This window comes from Zootoca vivipara, chromosome 4 (assembly GCF_963506605.1).
Source record: "Zootoca vivipara chromosome 4, rZooViv1.1, whole genome shotgun sequence".
In the NCBI taxonomy this organism is placed as follows: domain Eukaryota; kingdom Metazoa; phylum Chordata; class Lepidosauria; order Squamata; family Lacertidae; genus Zootoca; species Zootoca vivipara.
In genome coordinates, this window is record NC_083279.1 from 8,884,649 (window position 1) to 8,907,216 (window position 22,568).

General features: G+C 45.3%; 1 protein-coding gene across 2 annotated transcripts in view; it reads left to right on the plus strand.

The window, feature by feature from the left end:
- The window catches only part of KLF5 (KLF transcription factor 5), a 34,464-nt gene extending 23,787 nt beyond the window's left edge, over nucleotides 1-10,677 (plus strand). For both annotated transcript variants that reach the window (XM_035114951.2, XM_035114952.2), the window contains exon 4: nucleotides 6,128-10,677. In XM_035114951.2, coding sequence (XP_034970842.1) covers nucleotides 6,128-6,306 — 179 coding nt within the window. In that variant the 3' untranslated portion in view covers nucleotides 6,307-10,677. The remainder of the gene's footprint in view (nucleotides 1-6,127) is intronic.
- Nucleotides 10,678-22,568: the final 11,891 nt, after the last annotated feature.

Genomic DNA, 22,568 nt, shown 5'->3' on the forward strand with positions numbered 1-22,568 from the left:
AGCAAACAAATCTTGTTAACCTCGGATTCCTCGGCCCCTTAAAGCTCAGCACAGGAAAGAAATGGAATAAGTTTTGAAATAACTTGAAACAGTTTTTGTGTGTGGAACTTGGGTCAAATTTTTTCTCTTGGCTAAATGGCCGAGAAGTATGTGCAGATATGTGAGTGATGTTCTTCTGCTCTTTCTCAAAAGCTCTTGGAAGTTTCATTTCACCTACCTAAATATTCACCTGATCTTTCATAGTGTTTTCCATCCTCCTTTTAGGAAAATGCTGTTACTTACATGAGTCAAGTAACACATATTGTACTTGACTCTTATCTGGCAATATGTATTGTATACGTGGCTTTAAACAGAATTACCATTTGTTTTATATGTATAGCAGGCTTGTATGTAGGTATTATTATATATACAGTGGTGCCTCGCTTAACGAATGCCCTGCTTAACGAAATTTCCGCTTAACAAAAGGATTTTTCTAGTGGAGGTTGCCTCGCTAGACGAATTCGTTTTATGAAAAAATCGTCTAGTGAATCGCGGTTTCCCATAGGAATGCATTGAAATTCAATTAATGCGTTCCTATGGGCAAAAAAAAAAATTCCAAAAAAAATTCAATGCATTCCTATGGGATTCGCTAGACGAATTTTTCGCTATAAGAAAAGACCCGTGGAACGAATTAAATTCGTCTAGCGAGGCACCACTGTATATATAAACAAACAGTTGCTATGAGTCATCACAATACCCTGGGGTCTTGTTTCTGTGGTCACCATATACCAGTAAGTGGGAATTCAGAAAAACTAAGGCCTGCCTTTCACACAGCTGAAAAACCCATGTCTGGGCTAGGGTGCCCTAGGACGGAATTTTCAACCCCCAACTCCTCCTAAAAATGGGAAAAGATGACAAACCAGGTTTTCCAGAAGGCTAAAACCCTTCTCCGTGGGACGCGGGTAGCGCTGTGGGTTAAACCACAGAGCCTAGGGCTTGCCAATCAGAAGGTCGGCGGCTTGAATCCCCATGGCGGGGTGAGCTCCTGTTGCTCGGTTCCAGCTCCTGCCAACCTAGCAGTTCAAAAACATGAAGTGCAAGTAGATAAATAGGTACTGCTCCGGCGGGAAAGTAAACAGCGTTTCCGTGCGCTGCTTTTGTTCGCCAGAAGCGGCTTAGTCATGCTGGCCACATGACCTGGAAGCTGTACCCCGGCTCCCTCGACCAATAATGCGAGATGAGCACCGCAACCCCAGAGTCGTCCGCAACTGGACCTAACGGTCAGGGCTCCCTTTACCTTTACCTTTTAAACCCTTCTCCATAGCAGGTTTCCTCATTAGAGGGAACTTCCTTGTATGAAGAAGCATTGAATTATGCAAACCTGCCCCTGTTTTCTAAAGTGGTACAGCTCGGCGAGAACTAGACCTGGCTAGTTAAAAACAATACACAGAGGTCAACAATGCTTTCAAAGGTCAAATTTTGTAGTTCAATGTTGTAGTCCCTCCTCTCCATCGTATGTTGGACGCCATTTTGCAGTTGACTCTGCTCACAAACACACTTCTGCTCTTTTCCCCACTTGGTGCAAAAATAATTCTGCAATGGAGGTTTTAATTATTGGCACGGCAGGCCGACATTGACTGCCTTTGTAATTCATGTGGCTTTAGTGCAGTAGTCCCCAAATCATGTTCTTCCTTTCTAATAATGATGTCCATCTGTGGAAGAAGCTTCCTGTGGACAGTTCACTGCTCTGGTCTTGCTTGCTTTCAGCCTTTGTATGGTTTTTTTGGGGGGTGGGGGTGGATTCTGGCCTGCATGTGACTATCCAGAGTAGTAGTAGTAGTAATTTATTAATCTCACAATCAGATACAGAGGCTGGACCTTTCTGAAGAAAAGTCCTCCTTACCCACTAAAAATCAGAGGCGTACTTAACTCCCAAACCTGACAAGGTTTGCTTTTAACAATTCAGAGTGTGTCTCCCTTATTGGCAGCTTGAGAAAATGCTGTTCTAGCACCGAAAATGCTGGAGAACGCCTTGTCCAAAACCAGCTGCGTAATTTGGGTGGCTTCTCTTGAGGTGTAATTTGCTTGCAGAATATTAATTGGCAATCTTGCTCAAGCCCTCAGATTTTTTGGGCTGTGTCATATAGAGAATTGCACTTCACATTGCAACATGTTGTCTTTGTGTTGAGGATGCAAACGTTTGAACTCGGTGTTTCAGAGTCCTAGGACCCCAAAGTGAGCAGCCGCCATACTGAAGAGCAATAATTTAGTTGAGTCATCCAGGACAGAGAAAATCAGGGCAATAGCATTTCTTTGTCCGATACACGCCCTGCTGTTTCCTACCCGTAAAGAAATAAACGGCCTTTTCTATAAGAATTGAGGTTTTATCCTGTAGTTTTTCATCCCCAACCAATACAGCAATCCTGAACACGGTTAGATAGAAACAAGTCCCACTGACCAAAGTTGGATTAACTTGTGTACACCTACATGTAACTGCATTTGCGCCTATTCATTCCTTCTTTCGCCTCCTCCCTCCACCCTTGCCTCCCTCTGTCTCCTGTATCTGGGGTGAGGAACGCAGTGTGTAGCCAGTGAGGGCAAAGGAGGAGTCTACCCTGAAAAAGTAGGGACCTTTGGGGAATGTTCTTCCTGTGGCTCCTTGCGGCTGAGTTCTCTCAAACACCAGAAATGGGGGGGGGGGATCTGCTTCCAGGATGTGCTGCTTCAGACTGCAAGGGCATCTCACATCGCTGAATGCTGCTCCATTCGAAACATTCCCCCTATTTGGGAACCTACCCTCTCCGGTGTCAGCCTGCCCTCCCTCCTGTTGCCTTCGCACGCTAGTTTTCAGCGTGTTATTTGGCTGGAGGAAAACGGCAGTCTTGTGATTCTCGCACTTTCACAGAGATTTATTGTTCCCTGTGCTGTTGTGAGAACCAAACCCCAGGGATCAGTCCTACACACAAGAAGCTGGTGTAAAGCGAGAGCTGATGTCTGAGCTAGCCCAAGCCTGGAAGAGGGGAAATGAACCTTGGAAATAATGTTTGAGTTACACCATCCTTTTTGCCAGCTTAACTTGCGGCGGGTTACCAGGTCACGTACCAAAGACTTACGATCCAGCCCTTTCCTCCCCGTTCCCAATCCCATCCATAAAACATCCCATTTTTCAGGCTTATGCTCACTTCAGACCCTCCCTGTTCATCTCAGCCAGCTGGGTGCTGGCTGTGGCAGAGTAGGTGGAATAAACTGGTATTATCTCCCTCCCGCTGAGTAGAGGATGAGGGAGTTATGTCAGCGTAGCCCACCTGTGTCAGGAACCTCCTGCACCTTGGCAGAGCTTGCTGTGTTTCTCAAACTTGAGTCTCCAACGGTGGTTGGATTACAACTCCCACCATCCCTGATCACCTGCTAGCCTAGGATGATGGGAATTGTAGTCCAACAGCAGCTGGAGACTCGGAAGTTTGAGAAACACTGTGACTGCTGTCAGATCACACCCAAGATAATTGCACAGTAGAAAAAGCCTTTCACAATCTCTGTTCACTTTTGTATAATGTACAACAGAAGCTATATAAATGATCTTCATCTTCAAATGACGTAAGGTTTGGCCATATAAATAAAACTTCCCTGGAACAGGTTCCTTCATACTTATGAGGAAAAATCTTTTCCCCTGGCCTAACTTTCTATGAATACTCTTCTCATAATTTCAGCAAAAATAGTTACAAATTTTAGAGGTGTGCTTAAAAATACCCCACTTAGCTAAATATGTGGCCATTTAATTTAGTACCCTATCTGTGACAACATGTTCCAAAGGGACTGTGTAAAGCCGTGCAATTAAATCTATATTGGGCACTTACATAAATCTGCGGTCAAAATTTTGGAGGTGTTAAGTATCATACGTGCCAGTTGAAGTCACTGGGAATTGCAGGTACTTGTCACCTCAGAATAGCCGGCTACTTGCATTCCTAACAGTAGGCCATCAATCGGAAACATTTTGGAGCTGATTCTTCCTGTTAAAAGTATGCTTTGGCTGGATGAATCCCACTTTCTAATCTATTGCTGCGGGAAAAGTTTTGGGCGTCAAAATCAGGCACAGAACTGGTTTGCTTGAGAACCTGGCTTTTCACATATTGAGAAAAGTCGCTAGATTGCAGGAGGGAAGAAAAAGCTTTGAAAAGTCCCACAGACAAAGGCCTTCCTTTGACTAATGAGTACATAGTTTTTGTGCCCTTTCCCTTGGTTCCTAGTTAAACAAATTCTGCTCTCCTTGTTCCACTTCATCGCATCCTTTCTTTCTACACAATACCAAGAGAGAGGTACACCTGCCAGAAAAGTGGATGTAAACGCAAAGCACACAATTCAGCTAGAATTTGCTGTGACTGAACCGGCGGAACAAGTTTTTGAAAGTTGCAGCTAACTTGAGTCCCATTGCTTTCAATGGGGCTTATGAAACTAACTAGTTTCACTGGTTTCAATTGGATTTAGTCATAACATATTTTAGCTGGACTTTGTGTTTGCATCTACTTTTCTGGAAGGCGTACTTCTCTTTTGGTAATTCTTGTCTTTTAATGTCGTTCGTTTGTTCGTTCTTTCTCTCCCCTCCCTCCCTCCTCCTCTTCTGCCTTCCCTATACCTTTATCTCCACAGTCTTCCTTGAAATGTTCAGTAAACAAACTTTATTCTGGGTCGATGCCTGCAATTCTAGTGTACATTTTGGGCTAAACTTTATGATGGACATCTCTTGTGTCTGTACACATAACTGGAATAATGTACACCTACCTGTCCCTGATGTTGAGGTCGTAAGACTGTCATCTAGATATTTCTAAGAAGTGTTTTAGCACATTTTTTTACAGTCTTGCTTGCCTTTGAAGCAGCCCTGCGAAAGAGTTAGCTTTGAGGCGCCTGGACTGCAGATTCTCAGGTGCCGTGCTGCTTTCGCAGAGTCCGTAGCGAAGATGGGATTTGAAGCCTGTTGTCACTCATGGCTCTCTCATTTGCAAAGGAGACAATGAAATGATTAAAAATTGATGGCTGTAGAGGCATTCCATGTGTACATTTGTATATGTCTTGATAGAGATGGTGAGAGCCAGTAAAGGAGGACTGTTGTCCATGATACCTTGCATTGCGGCCTCGTCATAAGCAATTTCATTGGCTGCGTGGCGTACACATAAACATCCAGGAAAACTTTCTTACAGTAAGAGCTGTTCGACAGTGGAACGGTCTGCCTCCAGAGCCTGTGGACTTTGATAGGTTTTTAAGCAGAGGTTGGATGGCCATCTGTCATGGATGCTGTAGCTTAGATTCCTGCACTAAATGATCCTTGGGGTCCCTTCCAACTCTGTGGTTCTATGATTCTATGACCTTTGGTTTGATCCAGCAGGCTGGTTCTTGTGTTGCCCTCTGCCTGACTAAATGTACTCGTAATTGCACATGGCTAGTTGTGAAAAGACACTTGAGGACTTCAAGAAATTTATGGGTGGGTTGGTAGTGTGGAAGCTGAGGCTTCCTTCCCGTGCTACTTGAAGAATGCCAGAAGTCCCTGAACATGGAGGAGGAGTCCTTGCTGCCTCTGTTTCTCACGCTTTTGGGGGTGTCCCAGTTTCAAGCTGGAGGCTTCTGATATGACTCTAGCAAGCTCCTATGCTGCAAAAGGGGCCCTGAGCATCGATCCACACAGGGTGCAAAACAGAGTACAGTTATACCTTGGGTTCCAGACGCTTCAGGTTGCGTCTTTTCAGGTGGCGCACTGCACAAATCTGGAAGTACCCGAATGGGCTACTTCTGGCTTTCAGCGCTTGCGCATGTGCAAAAGCACCAAATCGCAACCTGTGCATGTGAACGCTGCGGGATGCGAACGTGCATCCTGCACGGATCACATTTGCAACCCGAGCGTCCACTGTAGTGGACCATCCCACACTGCACTGCAAGTGGGAGTGCCGGATTATTGACTGCTCTGCCACGTAGATATATCCCGGCACTTGGAAGCCTAACTCATAAGGAAGTAGGTTGCCGTAGCTCTCTCGCTGATGTGCTAGCTCGCCATATGCAGGGAGCATTATATGACCTTGTCGATTGGATTGGAATTTGGCTAGTGGTATTTGACTGAGTGGTGACTAATTTTTTTGTGTGCTTTTCTTTTTATTGTTTCCAGGAGAGAAGCCATACAAATGCACATGGGAAGGATGTGACTGGAGATTTGCGCGCTCCGACGAGTTGACCCGCCACTACAGAAAGCACACTGGGGCCAAACCTTTCCAGTGTGCCGTGTGCAGTCGCAGCTTTTCTCGGTCTGACCACTTGGCTCTGCACATGAAAAGACATCAGAACTAGGCTGGACTTGTCCATGAGGCTCTTTGGTATCTATGCAACTTCCTAGTGACTCGGTTAAAGTATATATACGTTCAGTTAGAATTAGCTTAAGTGTTTTGACTGCATATGAACTGCTCTCCATTTTTAAAAAGAGGAAAAATTGCGAAAGAAACTGGAAGTGTATATTTTGTATATTTATGAGGAAACAGGGAAGACACTGTGTCACAATACTGATGGTTTCGCCATGTCATGGCCACGTGACTTGCTCTTCATGCATTTGACTTCAGCCCCCCACAGATGTCATCTCAGGGCTCTCTACCGTGGTATATATTTTGCAGATAGGATTAACTGGTTCCATGTATGCATAGGCAAAAACATTTTGCAGGAAGAGGTTGCCCAAGTGTGTGGTTTCTGTGCCGTCATGGGAGCCATTTTCCAGATTTTGGCTAATGACATGTATCGGGGAGCCAGGGTTTTGCGGTTAACTGTTTTACCACATGGCGACTTGCGTTCATATATCACAGTAATCCATGAACAAGCAATGCGGCCATGCTTGTTTCCCAGCTGCTGCTGCTGCTGCTTCACTACTCTGCTTGCGTGAGCAGAAGAAACAAACCGGAGACCTTGGCTTGGCGTGTTTTCCAAACCCAGAACCGTGGTTTGTTCCAGCAAACCACGGTCCCAGCTTCAGGTGGCACAATAAGCAAGGTTTGTGTTGTTCCCACATGCGCCAGTTGAGGAGCGGTCAACAAACACACACGACGACTCTGCTCATTCACGATAAGCTGTGATTTATGGCTTACGGTGAAGCCAATGCAGTCTGGCAAGCTCTTCTTGTCTGTGGAGGTAAACAAGTGTCTATGGACATATCTGCACCACAGGTATTTAATGCCCATAAATAACCCTTTTGCTGGGGACTCTTGGATACTGTTTTGTGATGGGGGAATCTGTGACAGATCAAACTATGCGACCCCCGGGATTCCTTTAAGGAAAGCAATGACAGTTAATTGGTATGGAGCTGATTAAAGTATGTTGTATTGAAGTGCCCCATCTCACGTCTGCAAAGTATAACATGACGAGGTGTCCCTAAATGTAAGTATTAAGTCTCAAAAGCTCTGGAATCTATGTTTTTGGGGCCCTGACCAAGACACTCTTGCTTTGGTAAGCAGTGTTTAGGAAAACTAATTTAATTTACAGCTAAGTGAATCTAAGAGGACAAGCCACCATTTATTTTCTGTCAGAATTTTACTGGATGTTTTATTACTTGTTATATTTTATAAAAAAAGATTTTTTTTTCTGTGGAGATGAAATATATATATATATACACACACAAATTCATAAATAGCCATAGAACAAAATGTTCTGTAAGTTGCATGTTTGCTATGACAAAGATTTTGTAAATATGCAGATCAGCTTATAATGTTTTCTTACAAAAGGATTTTCTAGAAATCAGCTGGGAAAAGTAGCAACCATCTTACTTTGGACGGTTTTAATGTGGCACATTTAAGAATCGAACCATCTTTTTAAAATACCTCTCAAACAGAGTTAGCCGCCTTGGTTTCACATAATGAGCTAGCCATTCAATCACTTTTCTTATTGTCCACACGGATGTGATGCACTGAGAATTCAAAACAGATCACGCTTCCTCCCCCTAAAATGTTTTGCAAGTGCAAAATATTTTGCAAAATATGAACTGTTAAGCAACTGCCAGGAGCTTAAATAACAAGGGTGGATCAGATACATAATGTTAAACCTCTTACTATAAGCTAAACTTAATATTGCTTTAAAAAGGATTTAGAATGTGGGTTTAGAATATCAAAACACTAAGCTGGTTCAACACCAGCACAATCTAATTCTGTGTGGATTTTTTTTGCCCCCGATTCAACTGTATTGAGTGTGCGTGTAGCCCTTTCAAACAAGCTGCGTTGATCAGCTCTCTGGAGCATGGAAAGGGGGCTGTGGGAATCTGATGTTGGTGTGGTTTGTAGCCTGTTTGATCGATATGTTCAGGCCCAGCTCAGGTTCTGGTATCAAATGCACACAGCACCTGTTTGTGTGTGTTGCATTCCCGGTGCAGCTAGTGATAATTAATGTGTACTGAAACTTTCTGTGTATTTGTCTATGTAATATGGATCTGGGGGGACGGCAGAGGCTGGGACCTGACTTGTAGCTTTCGCAAAGGCAAAGGATACTGCAGTTTCTCCTCCCCCAAAGTTTGCTAGTTAAAATGTAAACGATGCTGTAATCCCCCCCCCAAAATAAAACCCAACAAACACCCCTTTCTAATTAAAGCATAAACACGTTTTGTAAAATTGGAGTTCTAACACTAAGAGGGAATGTTTTCTGCTGCTGGAATCTAGCTTAATATACCATAGCTGAGGACAGGATGAGAGAGGGGCGGGAAGTGTTTCTGCTCATACGCAAACCTCATCCCATTTTAAATTGGGGGGAAGGCACTACCAGTTGGAATGCGGTTACCTAGAGCAAAAAAACCCGTGTTTTGTGGCTCTTTGAGCGACGAGCTCCCACTGCTGAAATTTCGCTTTCTGCCTAGCTATTAAAAGGTACGGGAGCCTTGTCTGCATGTGACCACAGCAATGGCTCCACCATCTTACCTAGCTCGAAATGATAAGGAAGGCAAGATGAGTTGAACCACAAAAGAGTGGTGGATTTTTATTGTCGGAACCGAACAGGGAAAAGGAAGTCCGGTGCGTTAACTTTCAATGGTGTTCTGTCTTCAAGAGTAACTGTTCTGCCCATTCTCATGGGTTTCAGAAAATGATCTGTGACTAGTTCTGCATTAATTTTTTTTTAAAAAAAATCAAGTGGTGGCCTTTCAAACTTTATTTTAATTCAACATAAAATTTCACAGGTTAATCTGTTTCAGAGGCAGTAATGGAAATGGTACTAGCAAGCAGCACAAGGCAGTTAGATACACAAGAGTAAAATGTGCACTGTGACCAACAGTGGAAGAATCCTGTGCATGTTTGCTTGCAAATAAGTCCCACTCTGTTTATTTACTTCTAACACCTTAGCTTTAGAAGACTGCTGCCTCAGGCATTATAATGGGTTGAATCCTGACAAAATCTGAGCACTTCCAGGTCTAATTGGCTTCAGTGGGACAAAGTAATGTGTGCTCTTAACAGTGCTTATGTATAGTTACTTGCAAGTAGGTCCTATTCTATTCTGTGGGGCTTACTCCCAAGTGAATGTAGAGTTGGAGTGGAGGTCTCTTCCTGGAATCTGAGACCTAAAATCTTTACTAGATTGTAGCTGAGATTGCTATTCAGGTCCTCGTTTATGAATTCTTGCTGTGCCCCCTCTCGCTCAGGAGAAAGGGCAGGATATAAACCAGGCATAGGCAAACTCAGCCCTCCAGATGTTTGCCTATGCCTGATATAAACTGGGTAAATCATAACGCACAGTTCCAGGTTTCCCCAGAAAACCACAAATTATTCCGAGCCTTATCCTTCATTGCCAACCAGGTCCTTAATGCTGGATTCCGAGCAGCAGAGGAAGGGATTGAGTTGTAGGATACGGTCAGATTGCACCCATAAGTACGGTAATTCAGTTACGGGGGGGGGGGGGGGTTGATTTGCGAGGCAAGCTTTTCTTTGCAGCAGAGTTCTGAGCCTTTGCCCCTTCCTAACAGCTAATTAACAAGCTGCTTTAGAAACTCTGGTTTGTTTTTTAAAAGTTTTTAGCCTATTTCCTTGTTCTTTCCCATTGTGCACGTCTTGGAGCCTAAGATCCAAGGGTGTAGAGGGTTCTGAAGTTGTGCACAGCGCTGCCTTTGGCATGAGGGGAGACACTCCAGCATGGGCTCAGAAGCCCTCACATGCGCTTTGGCCCCCCATCTCCGCATCATGGCCACTGAGCTGCAATGTTATGCTGTCAACCAAAGGGTAGAAACTAAAGTTAACTAACCAATATGCCAAAAAAAAGCGGGGAGGGGAGAAAGGCCTCAAAGCAAAACTTTGTTCAGACTTATTGTTTGCGTCTTTTATTTATTTTTGTGGTATATGGTAGAGATTTTTTTTTAAAGAAAAATTTCCACAAACTTGATAAATTAAAGTTGTTTATAGCTTTTTTTTTTCTAAAAAAAAAGAAAAAGCATTGCTCTTAATTGTAAATAGATGATGGGAAAAGATGTACATATTTTTTTTGTAAGGCTTCAGATGTTTAATCCTGGAAAGAAAAAAAAACACAAGCATATTGTTTTGCTGCTCTTCCCCTGCTACTCTGCCCACTCCCCGTCCTTATTTTTGTATGGCGATATATCCTATGCAAATGATCAAGCAAAACAGCTGTATCATTACTGAAAGAGAATGAGATGCTTTATATATATATATATGACCTTTTTTTTTGGAAAATAAAAAGTGCCTAAAAGCATTTGTTTGTGTGTGTGTAAATGGGTTCAAGAACAGATCTCCTGATTTTTAAAAACTTGTCTTAATTTTAATTTTCAAATTGCTGGAGTATACATAAGAAATAATAGAAAATTATCGTGAGCCCACCTCTCTGCATGTTTTATTATTCCGGACTTTATTTTCTTTAGGCTTATAGGTCCATCAGCCTCAGTAATGCAGACACCAGATGTAGGGGACCCTTGTAATTCAACAGCATCTGTAGAGCCAACAGGGATTCCCAGACTTACCCGGCTTTGGGCCGGTGCCCGCTGCGCCGATCGCGCGGCAGGCCGGAGGGCAGGGGAGTGCGCGCACAGCGGGCCAGAGGGAGGGGGAGTGCACGCCCGTGCGCATGCACACACACACTTTCTGGCATGGTGGCGCGCTTCCAGGTTGGAAATATCGCCGAAAATCGTTTGTGCGCATGCGCATGGGCCTCCCCCCGACCCGGAAGTGCACCGGAAATGACCTCTTCTGGGTCGGGAGAGGCCCATACGCATGCGCACAAACGATTTTCGGCGCTTTTTCTGATCTGGAAGCACGCCGCACACCGTAAGAGCGGGGCAGCGGCGGGGGTCATCGCGGGGCGGATTGGGAGGCCAATTGGGCCGCATCTGGCCCGCAGACCGTAGTTTGGGGACCCCTGAATTACAACTTCCATCAACTTCAGCAAACATGGTCAATGGCCAGGGAAGATGGGAGTTGTAGTTCAGTAACACCTGGAGGGCCAAAGGTTCCCCACATGTGGTCTGCACTGGTGGAGAACTGGGATTTCAGTTGGGTCTTTTCATCCCAGCTACAACCCTTCCCACTACTCTGCTAGAGGCAGAGTTGTGTGTTCTCAAAAAGATGGCTACTTCCTGCATCTGTCTCTGAGTTTCTGCTCTAGGCCCAGTCAAGAGCCATCTCTGAAATTAGCAGCTTCTGAACAGAGGGAGTTTAGCTTGGCTGGACTGCCCCCGAGGTAGAGTTCCACAATTCTGTTGAAATACGTCCAGTATGACATTCCCATGGATTTAATATTTCTAGGAAATGGAACTTGACCACGGAAATCTCAACTTTAACCCAGGAATTTTCAGATTCCAGAAAGTATCCTGGCTTCCATGTTTTACAGCGCTGCTAAGATATGCCCGCTCAATTTGTTAATAATACTGGAGATTTTGGGTCTGGAGCACCACCTGCAGAGTGGCAAACTGCCTCGACAATAAGCAACAGGTGCAAGAGTGAGGGGTGTTAAATGAATGCAGTCAGTCCCCGGACGTCTTGAACTCAGCCTCTCCATTTGCTCACTTGACTCTCCAATCGTTTTGTTCCACAAACGCATACAGTACAATAACTGCGGGGCAGTCTTCCATTTGTTCCATCTAGGAATGCTGCGCTAAAGGTGGATCAAATCGTACATTTGAGGCATGGATTCCACACAGCTGAGAGTTTTCCTCAACCCGCAGAGGGTACACCATGTCGGGGGGGGGGGTCCCCATACACCGAGGCAGCGTGGAGTCACGGGATTCCGGCTTTTCCATATTTAACAGGCCTTCCAACAGTTGTTTTCATGCGATCCTCAGAGAGATGAAGGATTTTTTCCATTTTCAGGAATGCTGTAAAGGGCTCTGGCTTGTTTTTAATACATTCTCTTGGAAAACTCGAGCAGGACATTTCCAAGTAGGTTTTATCATCTAAAGAGCGGGCGGCTCCCAAATCTCGGCTGCTTTAACACATCAGGAAAACAACCATCTGATTCTCCTAAATGTTCGTGGAAATGGAACAGTTATTAGAGCAACACAAAACTTCATATCTTGACCAGAGAGAGAGAGAGACTGGCCAAGATTCATACTTGGTTTTTGGCTTTTGTCATGAATCCTGCACACATGGAAGCTATAAGAGGCTGCCTATGAATTCCCCAGCTTACGTTTCCAGAAGAAGGTATTGAGGGTCTGGAAACCAAGCCTTATGAGGAATGGTTGAGGGAGCTGGGTGTGTTTAGCCTGGAAAAGGAGACTTGAGGAGATATGATTCAGATATCTAAAGGGCTGCCACATGGAAGGTGGAGCAAGCTTGTTTTCTCCTGCTCGGGGGGGGGGGAGGACCCAAACCAGGGGTCGGCATTTTTTTTTAGCTGTGGGCCAGTCCACTGTCCCTTAGACCAGTGTTTCCCAACCTTGGGTCTCCAACTGTTTTTGGACTACAACTCTCATCATCCCTAGTTGGCAAGACCAGTGGTCAGGGATGATGGGAATTGTAGTCCGAAAACAGCTGGAGACCCAAGGTTGGGAAACGCTGCCTTAGACCTTGTGGTGGGCTGGAGAAGCTGCACGAGGGGGGGGGAGCTGGAAGAAGAGGCGAGGGGGGCAAGTAGTCGTCCTCCCCAGCCGCAGCCCCAGCGCTGTGCTTACCTTCCCTGGGGCTGCCCCCCCTGCTGCTGCTGCTTCTCATGAGTAGGCAGAGCGAGCTCGTCCGCTCTGGCCCACAGGAGCACCAGGGTGGTGGCGGAGAGAAGATGAGCAGCGCGGAAGGGGTGGCTCCAGAGAGGGGCTGCTTAAAATGGCGCTCAGCCAGCTCAGTCCATGCCCCTTCCTCCTCTAGGCAGGGCGGGGGGAGGAGCCAGGAGGAGGGAGGAAAGAGGTGCTGCCATGGGGTGTGTGTGTGGGGGGAAACGGAATGGTGCAGGGGGGGAAATGGCGCAGCCCAAACCGACAGAATCCCCACACCGATCCACGGACAGTCCACGGGCCAGATCCTGAAGGCAATTGGGTCTGATCCGGCCCACAGGCCTTAGTTTGCCGACCCCGATCCAAACCAATGGGTTCAAGTTACAAGAAAGGAGATTCCGACTAAAGAGGAAGGACTTTCTGACGGTAATAGTTGTTTGACCCTGGAATGGGCTCCCTCAGAAGGTGGTGGGCTCTTCTTCCTTGGAGGTTTTTAAACAAGAGGTTGGCCGTCTGTCGTGGATGCTTTAGTCAAGATTTCTGCATTGCAGGGCATTGGACTAGATGACCCTCAGGTCTACAATTTTAGGTGTACACACACACCATGCATGCGGGCGGTGGAGTAATAATAATTTTATTATTTATATGCTGGCCACCTGACTGGCTTGCCCCAAGTCACACTGTGTGGCTCCGAACAGAATATTAAAAATGCAATAAAACATCAAACATGAAAAACTATTTGGCCTCTTACTGGAAACAAAAGCAGGAAGGAGCCATTTTCACCAGTTTGTGGGAAATCACAGTATTTAGGCCCCACAAATAACCCAGTGATGCATTTTAAATAAAAGGACACATTTTACTCATGTAAAAACACCAGACAGGCCCCACAAATAACCCAGAGATGCATTTTAAATAAAAGGACACATTCTACTCATGTAAAAGCATGCTGATTCCCGGACTGTCCGCGGGCCGGATTTAGAAGGCGATTGGGCCGCATCCGGCCCCCGGGCCTTAGTTTGGGAACCCCTGGCTTAGACTCTATATGTATAATTATATGTATCAAATGCTACTAGCCATGGCTCACAAGCAACAAGGCTCCAGTGGCCGAGGGCAAAACAGCAGAGAAGGGTTGCTGCCTTGATATCTGCCTGTGGACTTTCCTGGTGGCAGCCTACTGACCACTTCTGGAAATGGCATGTTGGAGTAGATGGACATTGGCCTTAAATTCCTAGTTATGCAGAAGTGGGGTGAGCCAATAAGCAGTACCGTGGCTGCATGAGGAGTCTTCAGGCTCCAGGATAATTAGGGAAACTTGCTAGGAGAAGCACTATGCCCCCCCTCCACCCCAGAAAATAGGGTCTCTGAGTGAAAGGTGCAGGTTTGTTTCCAGTTGCAGCTCTTTCCCCATGACCCACACAAGTAAACAGAGTGAAGGTGTACATTCACTTATAAAGAGCAGGGAAAAGGCAGGAGGAAGTGCCGCTTCTGACCGCAGACCCTGTTGGCCAAGGTTTTACAGGTGGGCTCAAGTGTATCCTGCACCAGCAGCTTTCCTAGCTGCAGACCCCGGGAAAGTAGAAACCACCACATTTGCTCCCACCTCGCAGAAACAGCAAGCTGAGGGGTCTGCGGGGCTGGCAAAAAAGTAAAAATAAATCCTCTAGGACAGGGGTGGCCAACTTCCAAGAAACTGCGATCTACTCAGAGTTAAAAACTGGCAGTGATCTACCCCCTTTTGGGGGGTTCAGGTCAAAGTTGTTGAGCATTTTTTAGGGAGGAAAGCCCTGTTTTTGGGGGGGTTCACATAAAAGTTGTTGAACTTATTTAGCGAAGAGGAAAGCAACGTTGAGCTTTTTGTTTTTTTTAGGAAGGAAACAGGGTGGTTCAGGTCATTTTAGGGGTGCGAGGCAAAGATGTTGAGCTTTTATTAGGGGAGCCAAAGTTTTTTAGCTTCTTTGGGGGGGGGAGCCCACTGATCTACCGGTGATCTACCACAGACGTCCAGTGATCTGCTGGTAGATCACGATCTACCTGTTGGACATGCCTGCTCTAGGACTACAAGGTAATTCAAATCGGTTCTGTATGTTTGAAGGATTCAGTGACAGTAAAAGTATGTGGGCTGCTGCTGTTTTTGAGGGTGGCCTTCGATTTCTCCAACATTTGGCCAAAAGTTCTTACTCCTCGCAGTGCAATCCTGAGCATTCTTTCCTTCAGTGGGACTTGGTAAATGCATAAAAGATTGTAGCTTAAGTGTACCCAGAATAAAAGATAAGGCGGCAAATCCTCTGCGGGATAAATAAATCCACTTCAGCCAAAGTTAAACATGGGCATCCCATTGAATTGAGATCAGGCATGGGGGATCTCCCAACCCCTCAGCCAAACTCACCTTCCCGACACCCAATATCAAAGCCGTGGCTGCAAAGGAGCTACCGGGAGCAAATAGGTCAGGGGTCCCCAAACTAAGGCCCGGGGGCCGGATGCAGCCCAATCGCCTTCTAAATCCAGCCCGCGGACGGGCCAGGAATCAGCATGTTTTTACATGAGTAGAATGTGTCCTTTTATTTAAAATGCATCTCTGGGTTATTTGTGGGGCCTGCCTGGTGTTTTTACATGAGTAGAATGTGTCCTTTTATTTAAAATGCATCTCTGGGTTATTTGTGGGGCATAGGAACTCGTTCTTTTTTTTCCTTCAAAATATAGTCCGGCCCCCCACAATGTCTGAGGGACAGTGGACCGGCCCCCTGCTGAAAAAGTTTGCTGACCCCTGAAATAGGTGAACCGAACCTATGCTTAGCTGCCTCCCCTTGAAGCCAATGGATTGTAAAAGTGCTTCCCTTTGGCTGTATTTTGCTGCAATCCAACAGAGGCGCTGAGACAAACTAGACATCATATGCATGTTTGCACTTAGGATGCATTTTTTTAAAAAATATATATGCAAATTTTGTCCATCAAGGGAGGAGAAGATTAAGCTCCTCCTACCCACCTGCTTCAACCCCTATAATTATCAACCCCCACCCTTGCATGCTATTTGCATTTTTAAAGAGTGTACCTTACATGAAATGACACATTTAGTTCGGTCCCTTCAGAATAATAAATTGAACATAAGTTAAAAGTCTTTCCCCATATGGTTATCATTTTCTACACTCTGGTGGGTATATCAATGCTCTTCCCCCCCCCCCCGGTCTTTCTGTTATGAAGATGGAACTGAGATCCACTCGTCCTTGCAAAAAGTTCACACATGCTAAAATGCCCCGGGGGAGGGGGGAGGGGGAGAGAAGATTTACTTGCATCTTTGAAATATTAACAGCAGCAATCAAGTGAAATGTGAGCATTTTGAAGGGTACATACCATGCCTCCGGACGTTTCAGCTAATTTCTGCGATATAAAAGGGCTTTTCAGTAACCTCAAAGAAGCAAATCCTCATGAAGACGAGAGAAACCTGATTATCAAATGGTGTCAGCTTGTACCATCTGCAAATACATTAGTCACAGCGATTCCAAATGTGATTTCGTTTAAGCTGAAAGGGGGCTATGCACGCCCTTATGGTTTAAGGCAACGCCTGACAACTGAGTAGCCCGTGAACCTGTTCCATATATGCTTTGAAACTGGCCTTTAATGTCTCTTACACCAAGGGTTCTCATGAGTTCCCCTCACTGTGACGAGACGGTTTGAGCATGCTCAGTACACTTAGAGCCATGATTCTCCAAATGTGTGCCACAATGAAGCACATAAACTGGAATTCATCCATCGAAAATGGCATCCGGGAAAATGTAGAAATGTCTGGAAGTATGGCAGTCCACGTCGGAAGTGTTGTTTTCCTGAAAAAATAGGAGAAATTTTGGAGCTCAATGGCTTTTGTGTTTGGATTTTCACTTTTTGAAATATGGCAACCTTAACATAAGCCACTGGAGGATCCTGCGAGCCCAAAATACGCACCCTCAGAGGAAGCTCCCTGCCCATCTCTGCATGGTTCACTGCTCTGCCCTTGCTTCAGTCCAGTCACACTCGGGGGGGGGGGCAGATAATTCTGTCACATGTCTTGTGTCTCACCCTTAAGAGGAGACTCCCTTTTGTGTCTTGGCATGAGTCACTCTTCCCGTCTTGACTTGCACAGGAGAACAAGGGGCGAGCTCCGCCGAGTACAGATAATTCTCCACTCTTGCTCATTCTAAAGGTAAAACCCCCTACTTTAATGCAAAAATAAACAGTGTGTCAGCTAGCAGACATTTCGGAAGCACTGGCCTACCAAATATAAAAAGGCAAAGGACACAGTCCAGACCAAAGCGAGCTGTGATTAAATACAACCCAATTCCACCCCCCCAATGGCATTTAAACTGACTTTTACTCAGAGAATTGTTGGCATCTGTCTGTCTCAAGAGACAATAGAGTGCACCTCCAGGCAGGGGGTGGGGGGGTCAAACTACTGGAGAATCACAGCACCTGCTGTGGCTGCAGACACCGCTAATAGCAGGCATGGCCAAACTCGGCCCTCCAGCTGTTTTGGGACTACAACTCCCATCATCCCTAGCTAACAGGACCAGTGGTCAGGGATGATGGGAGTTGTAGTCCCAAAACAGCTGGAGGGCTGAGTTTTGCCATGCCTGGCTAATAGTAATAGTAGTAGTAGTAACAACAACTTGTAATTGCTACCTCCTGCGTTGTTTTTGCTGCGTTAGCGATACCAAAGTGATCTCTCTGGGGCACAAGCTTGGGCAGTATATAGAATCAGAGCAGGAAGGAACCACAAGGATCATCTAGTGCAACCCCCTGCAATGCAAGAATTTTTGCCCTAGGCCTACGTAGAACTCGAACACATGACCCTGAGATGAACAGTCTCATGCTCTACCAGCTGAGCTATCCTGAGTTCTGTTAGACCTATTGAAATTTAATCGCTGTGACTAGCTTAGGTCTGTTAATTTCGAGGGGTCTACTCCGAGTAAAGGTTACTTGACAGCAACCTGTAAGAGCAGGCATCGCCAAACTGCGGCCCTCCAGATGTTTTGGCCTACAACTCCCATGATCCCTAGCTAACAAGACCAGTGGTCAGGGAAGATGGTAATTGTAGTCTAAAACATCTGGAGGGCCGAAGTTTGGGGATGCCTGTGTCAGAGTTTAGCTCAGGCACCCCCAAACTTCGGCCCTCCAGATGTTTTGGACTACAATTCCCATCATCCCACTGGTCCTGTTAGCTAGGGATCATGGGAGTTGTAGGCCAAAACATCTGGAGGGCCGAAGTTTGGGGGTGCCTGGTTTAGCTAGTCCCATTCTCTTTCAGAGCCCCTTGGCTATGATTAACTCTGGCCTCATTGCAGCTGATTGGTTCGGTTCAGTACTGTCCTCCCTAAAGGTCTTTTAATCGTGGCTGACGGAGTCCATATTGCTCCCAGGTCATATTCTGACACCGATGATGTGATGCTCAGCCATGATTAAGGCTAACAAGGATAAGTGGGGAAGGTTTTGCAAAGGAGATGAGAAAAGAGGCAGGGAGCATGCACTCCCAATCTCTTGCTCCCAATTTCTTAGCCATGATGAAGAGATCAGATGTTTCACATGCACACTGGGCAGTGTGAGTAACAAAAAATCTGGAAGCATGACCGGGGGGGGGGGTTCCTCATGCATGTCTCCAGCTTTCCTTGGTTGCACTGCAGTCACCGTCTGATTATAATAATACAGTCGTACTTTGGTTTTTGAAGAGCTTAGTTCTCAAACGTTTTGGCTCCCAAACTCCGCAATAGTGACTGTTCCGGTTTGCAAACTATTTTTGGAAGCCGAATGTCCGACGGAGCTTCCGTGGCTTCCGATTGGCTGCAGGAGCTTCCTGCACCTGATTAAAAGCCACACTTTGCTTTCTGAACGTTTTGGAAGTCAACGGACTTCCGGAATGGATTCTGTTCAACTTCCAAGGTATGACTGTAATAATAATAATAATAATAATAATAATAATAATAATAATAATAATATATTGTTTCTACTCCGTCCATCTGGCTAAACAAACAACAACAACAAACAACAACAACAACAACATCCTGTCCAGCTGGCTGGGCTTCCCCAGCTACTCTGGGTGGTTCTCAACAGAATATTATTGTTGTTTAGTCATTTAGTCGTGTCCGACTCTTCGTGACCCCATGGACCATAGCACGCCTCCCGCAGTTTGGTCAAACTCATGTTCGTAGCTTCGAGAACACTGTCCAACCATCTCGTCCTCTGTCGTCCCCTTCTCCTAGTGCCCTCAATCTTTCCAAACATCAGGGTCTTTTCCAAGGATTCTTCTTTTCTCATGAGGTGTCCAAAGTATTGGAGCCTCAGCTTCACGATCTGTCCTTCCAGTGAGCACTCAGGGCTGATTTCCTTCAGAATGGATAGGTTTGATGTTCTTGCAGTCCATGGGACTCTCAAGAGTCTCCTCCAGCACCATAATTCAAAAGCATCAATTCTTTGGCGATCAGCCTTCTTTATGGTCCAGCTCTCACTTCCATACATCACGACTGGGAAAACCATAGCTTTAACTATGCAGGTTAAAGGTGATGTCTCTGCTTTTTAAGATGCTGTCTAGGTTTGTCATTGCTTTTCTCCCAAGAAGCAGGCGTCTTTTAATTTCGTGACTGCTGTCACCATCTGCAGTGATCAAGGAGCCCAAGAAAGTAAAATCTCTCACTGCCTCCATTTCTTCCCCTTCTATTTGCCAGGAGGTGATGGGACCAGTGGCCATGATTTTGGTTTTTTTGATGTTGAGCTTCAGACCATATTTTGCGCTCTCCTCTTTCACCCACATTAAAAGGTTCTTTAATTCCTCCTCACTTTCTGCCATCAAGGTTGTGTCATCTGCATATCTGAGGTTGTTGATATTTCTTCTGGCAATCTTAATTCTGGCTTGGGATTCATCTAGTCCAGCCTTTCGCATGATGAATTCTGCATATAAGTTAAATAAGCAGGGAGACAATATACAACCTTTCTCAATTTTGAACCAATCAGTTGTTCCATATCCAGTTCTAACTGTAGCTTCTTGTCCCACATAGAGATTTCTCAGGAGACAGATGAGGTGTTCAGGCACTCCCATTTCTTTAAGAACTTGCCATAGTTTGCTGTGGTTGACACAGTCAATGGCTTTTGCATAGTCAATGAAGCAGAAGTAGACATTTTTCTGGAACTCTCTAGCTTTCTCCATAATCCAGCGCATGTTTGCTATTTGGTCTCTGGTTCCTCTGCCCCTTCGAAATCCAGCTTGCACTTCTGGGAGTTCTCGGTCCACATACTGCCTAAGCCTGCCTTGTATAATTTTAAGCATAAATGTGAATAATTTTAAGCATTAAAATTGTAGAATTTTAAGCATTAAAATTCTACAACTTCCAAGGTATGAGTGTAATAATAATAATAATAATAATAATAATAATAATAATAATAATTGTTATTTATTGTTTCCACCCCGTCCATCTGGCTGGGTGGTTCTCAACAGAATGCTAAAAACATGATAAAGCATCAAACATTAAAAACGTCCCTAAACAGGGCTGCCTACAGTTGTCTTTTAAATGTCATTATGATGCTCAGTGCAAAACATAAACCAACACTTGGCAGATATAAGCCTCTCTTTGCCTCTTTCAGTTAATTAACAATGTGGGTCAGTCAGGTGAAGACCCTACCCAAGGAATGTGTGAGGAAGACAAGGTCTTGAACTGGCGGTATTTTATCCAGCCTGTGTGGGAACCTGGAGGGAGACTGCTCACATCAGACAAGGAAGCCACAGTGCACCTATAGGTCAGGTCAGCTGATAATCCTTGACCCCCCACCCCACCCCATAATGACTTCCTCTTTGAGACTTCCTCCCTGGCCTGAGCAGCGAAAGGACCTCACTGCCTCTGCCTTTCTTCTTGCCGCATCCTTAAACGCACATGAGCTCATCCAACAGAACGTCAACTTGCTCGAAAGAAACTTACCTGTGTTTGCAAGCAACACCCTATCTCTCTCGTTCTCTGACCTTGCTCCAGTTATGAACATGTTCAGGGCAGGGCAAGTAGGGATCCCATAAAGTAAATGGGCTGTAGATGACTGCCATAAAGAGTAGTGATTCCTATAACAGATAGAGAGTTGCCATGGCACCCCTGAACTAATTAAAAAATAACTTGGTAAAAGGCAGATAATTCTACCCCAAGCATTTCAGAGGGGTGTTGAAGGTTGGATTCCTGCCAGGAAAAAGAAAGAAAGAATGGCGAAAGGAACCCCTTTTAACTGCCAGGACCGTGGCTGGCTGGGTAAGTAGAGGCTGACACTTACGATGGCTTGAAGAGCAGGGCAAAATATGGGAGGCGTGTGTTAAATTGTGTAGACTCCGTGTAGAACATAGAAGGAATTTCCTTTTTAAAAGGGGCAAGGAAAGGAGCAGCCTCTTTGAAGCCCAGCGTTTTATGAGATCTCCGTCCTTGGGAGCTGAACAGTAAAGATGACTCGCGCCGCTTCGGGCTTTGCAAAATTACTACCAACGAAAAGGCTGAGTAGCTTTATCGAGATGCTGGAGTGGCCATTAAAACTTCAAAGGCAATGTGTGACTTGAGCTTTACCTGTCACCATGAAGGATATTTATTATAGGAAGATTTGGGTCCTTAGAAAAAGTTAACAGGGCGATATTAATGCCAAGTCTTGGGTATTATGAGGTGGCCTCCCCCTAGCCCCCGCCCAGCACTGTGAGAGATCAGTTGTTTTCGTTACTTATTGTCCTTGAAAAGCCATCCAGAGGAAAGGAAGGTGAGAGTGCAAAAAACAAGAAACACGAAAAAAACCACCCTTGAAATGGACTAAGAGTGTCTTCTTCTGCAGCTACGTGCAGCATATAATCAAATCCTTAGTTCCTTGTTCAACTGCCAGGATCCCAGTGCTCTCGAAGGGAAAACCACTGGTGTTTGCTCCCTTTTAGTAAAATACGGTCACAGACCCTCCAAGTGTATTGTCCAGGGACCGTCCCGGATTTACAGAAGCCGTCCCAGTTTCTGATTTGATCCTGGAATGTCCTGCTCTTCCTTAGGACACCCCTATTTTCATCGTAGACATGTTGGTGGGCACAGAGTTATGTGACCCCCTGGTCAAGGAGATAAGTAACCTGTATAGGGATATGTTTTTTAAAAGGTTTAATGTTTTATTATGTTTTTATATGTGTCAGAAGCTACCCAGAGGGGCTGGGGCAACCCAGTCAGATGGGCAGGATATAAATAATAAAATTATATTTATTATTATTATTATTATTATTATTATTATTATTATTATTATTATTATCATTGAATAGGATGTCCCTATTTTCATCAGAAAAATGTTGGCGGGCTTGGTGTCACACTGGGGCATTATGGGAAATTTAAATGGCGTCTGGTGGCACCAGGTGGTCTCTACCTCCCCGACAGGTAAGCCCACCAACATAGGAGTGGTCCACTTTGCTGAGAGATTCCTCAGGCCTGAAATTGTT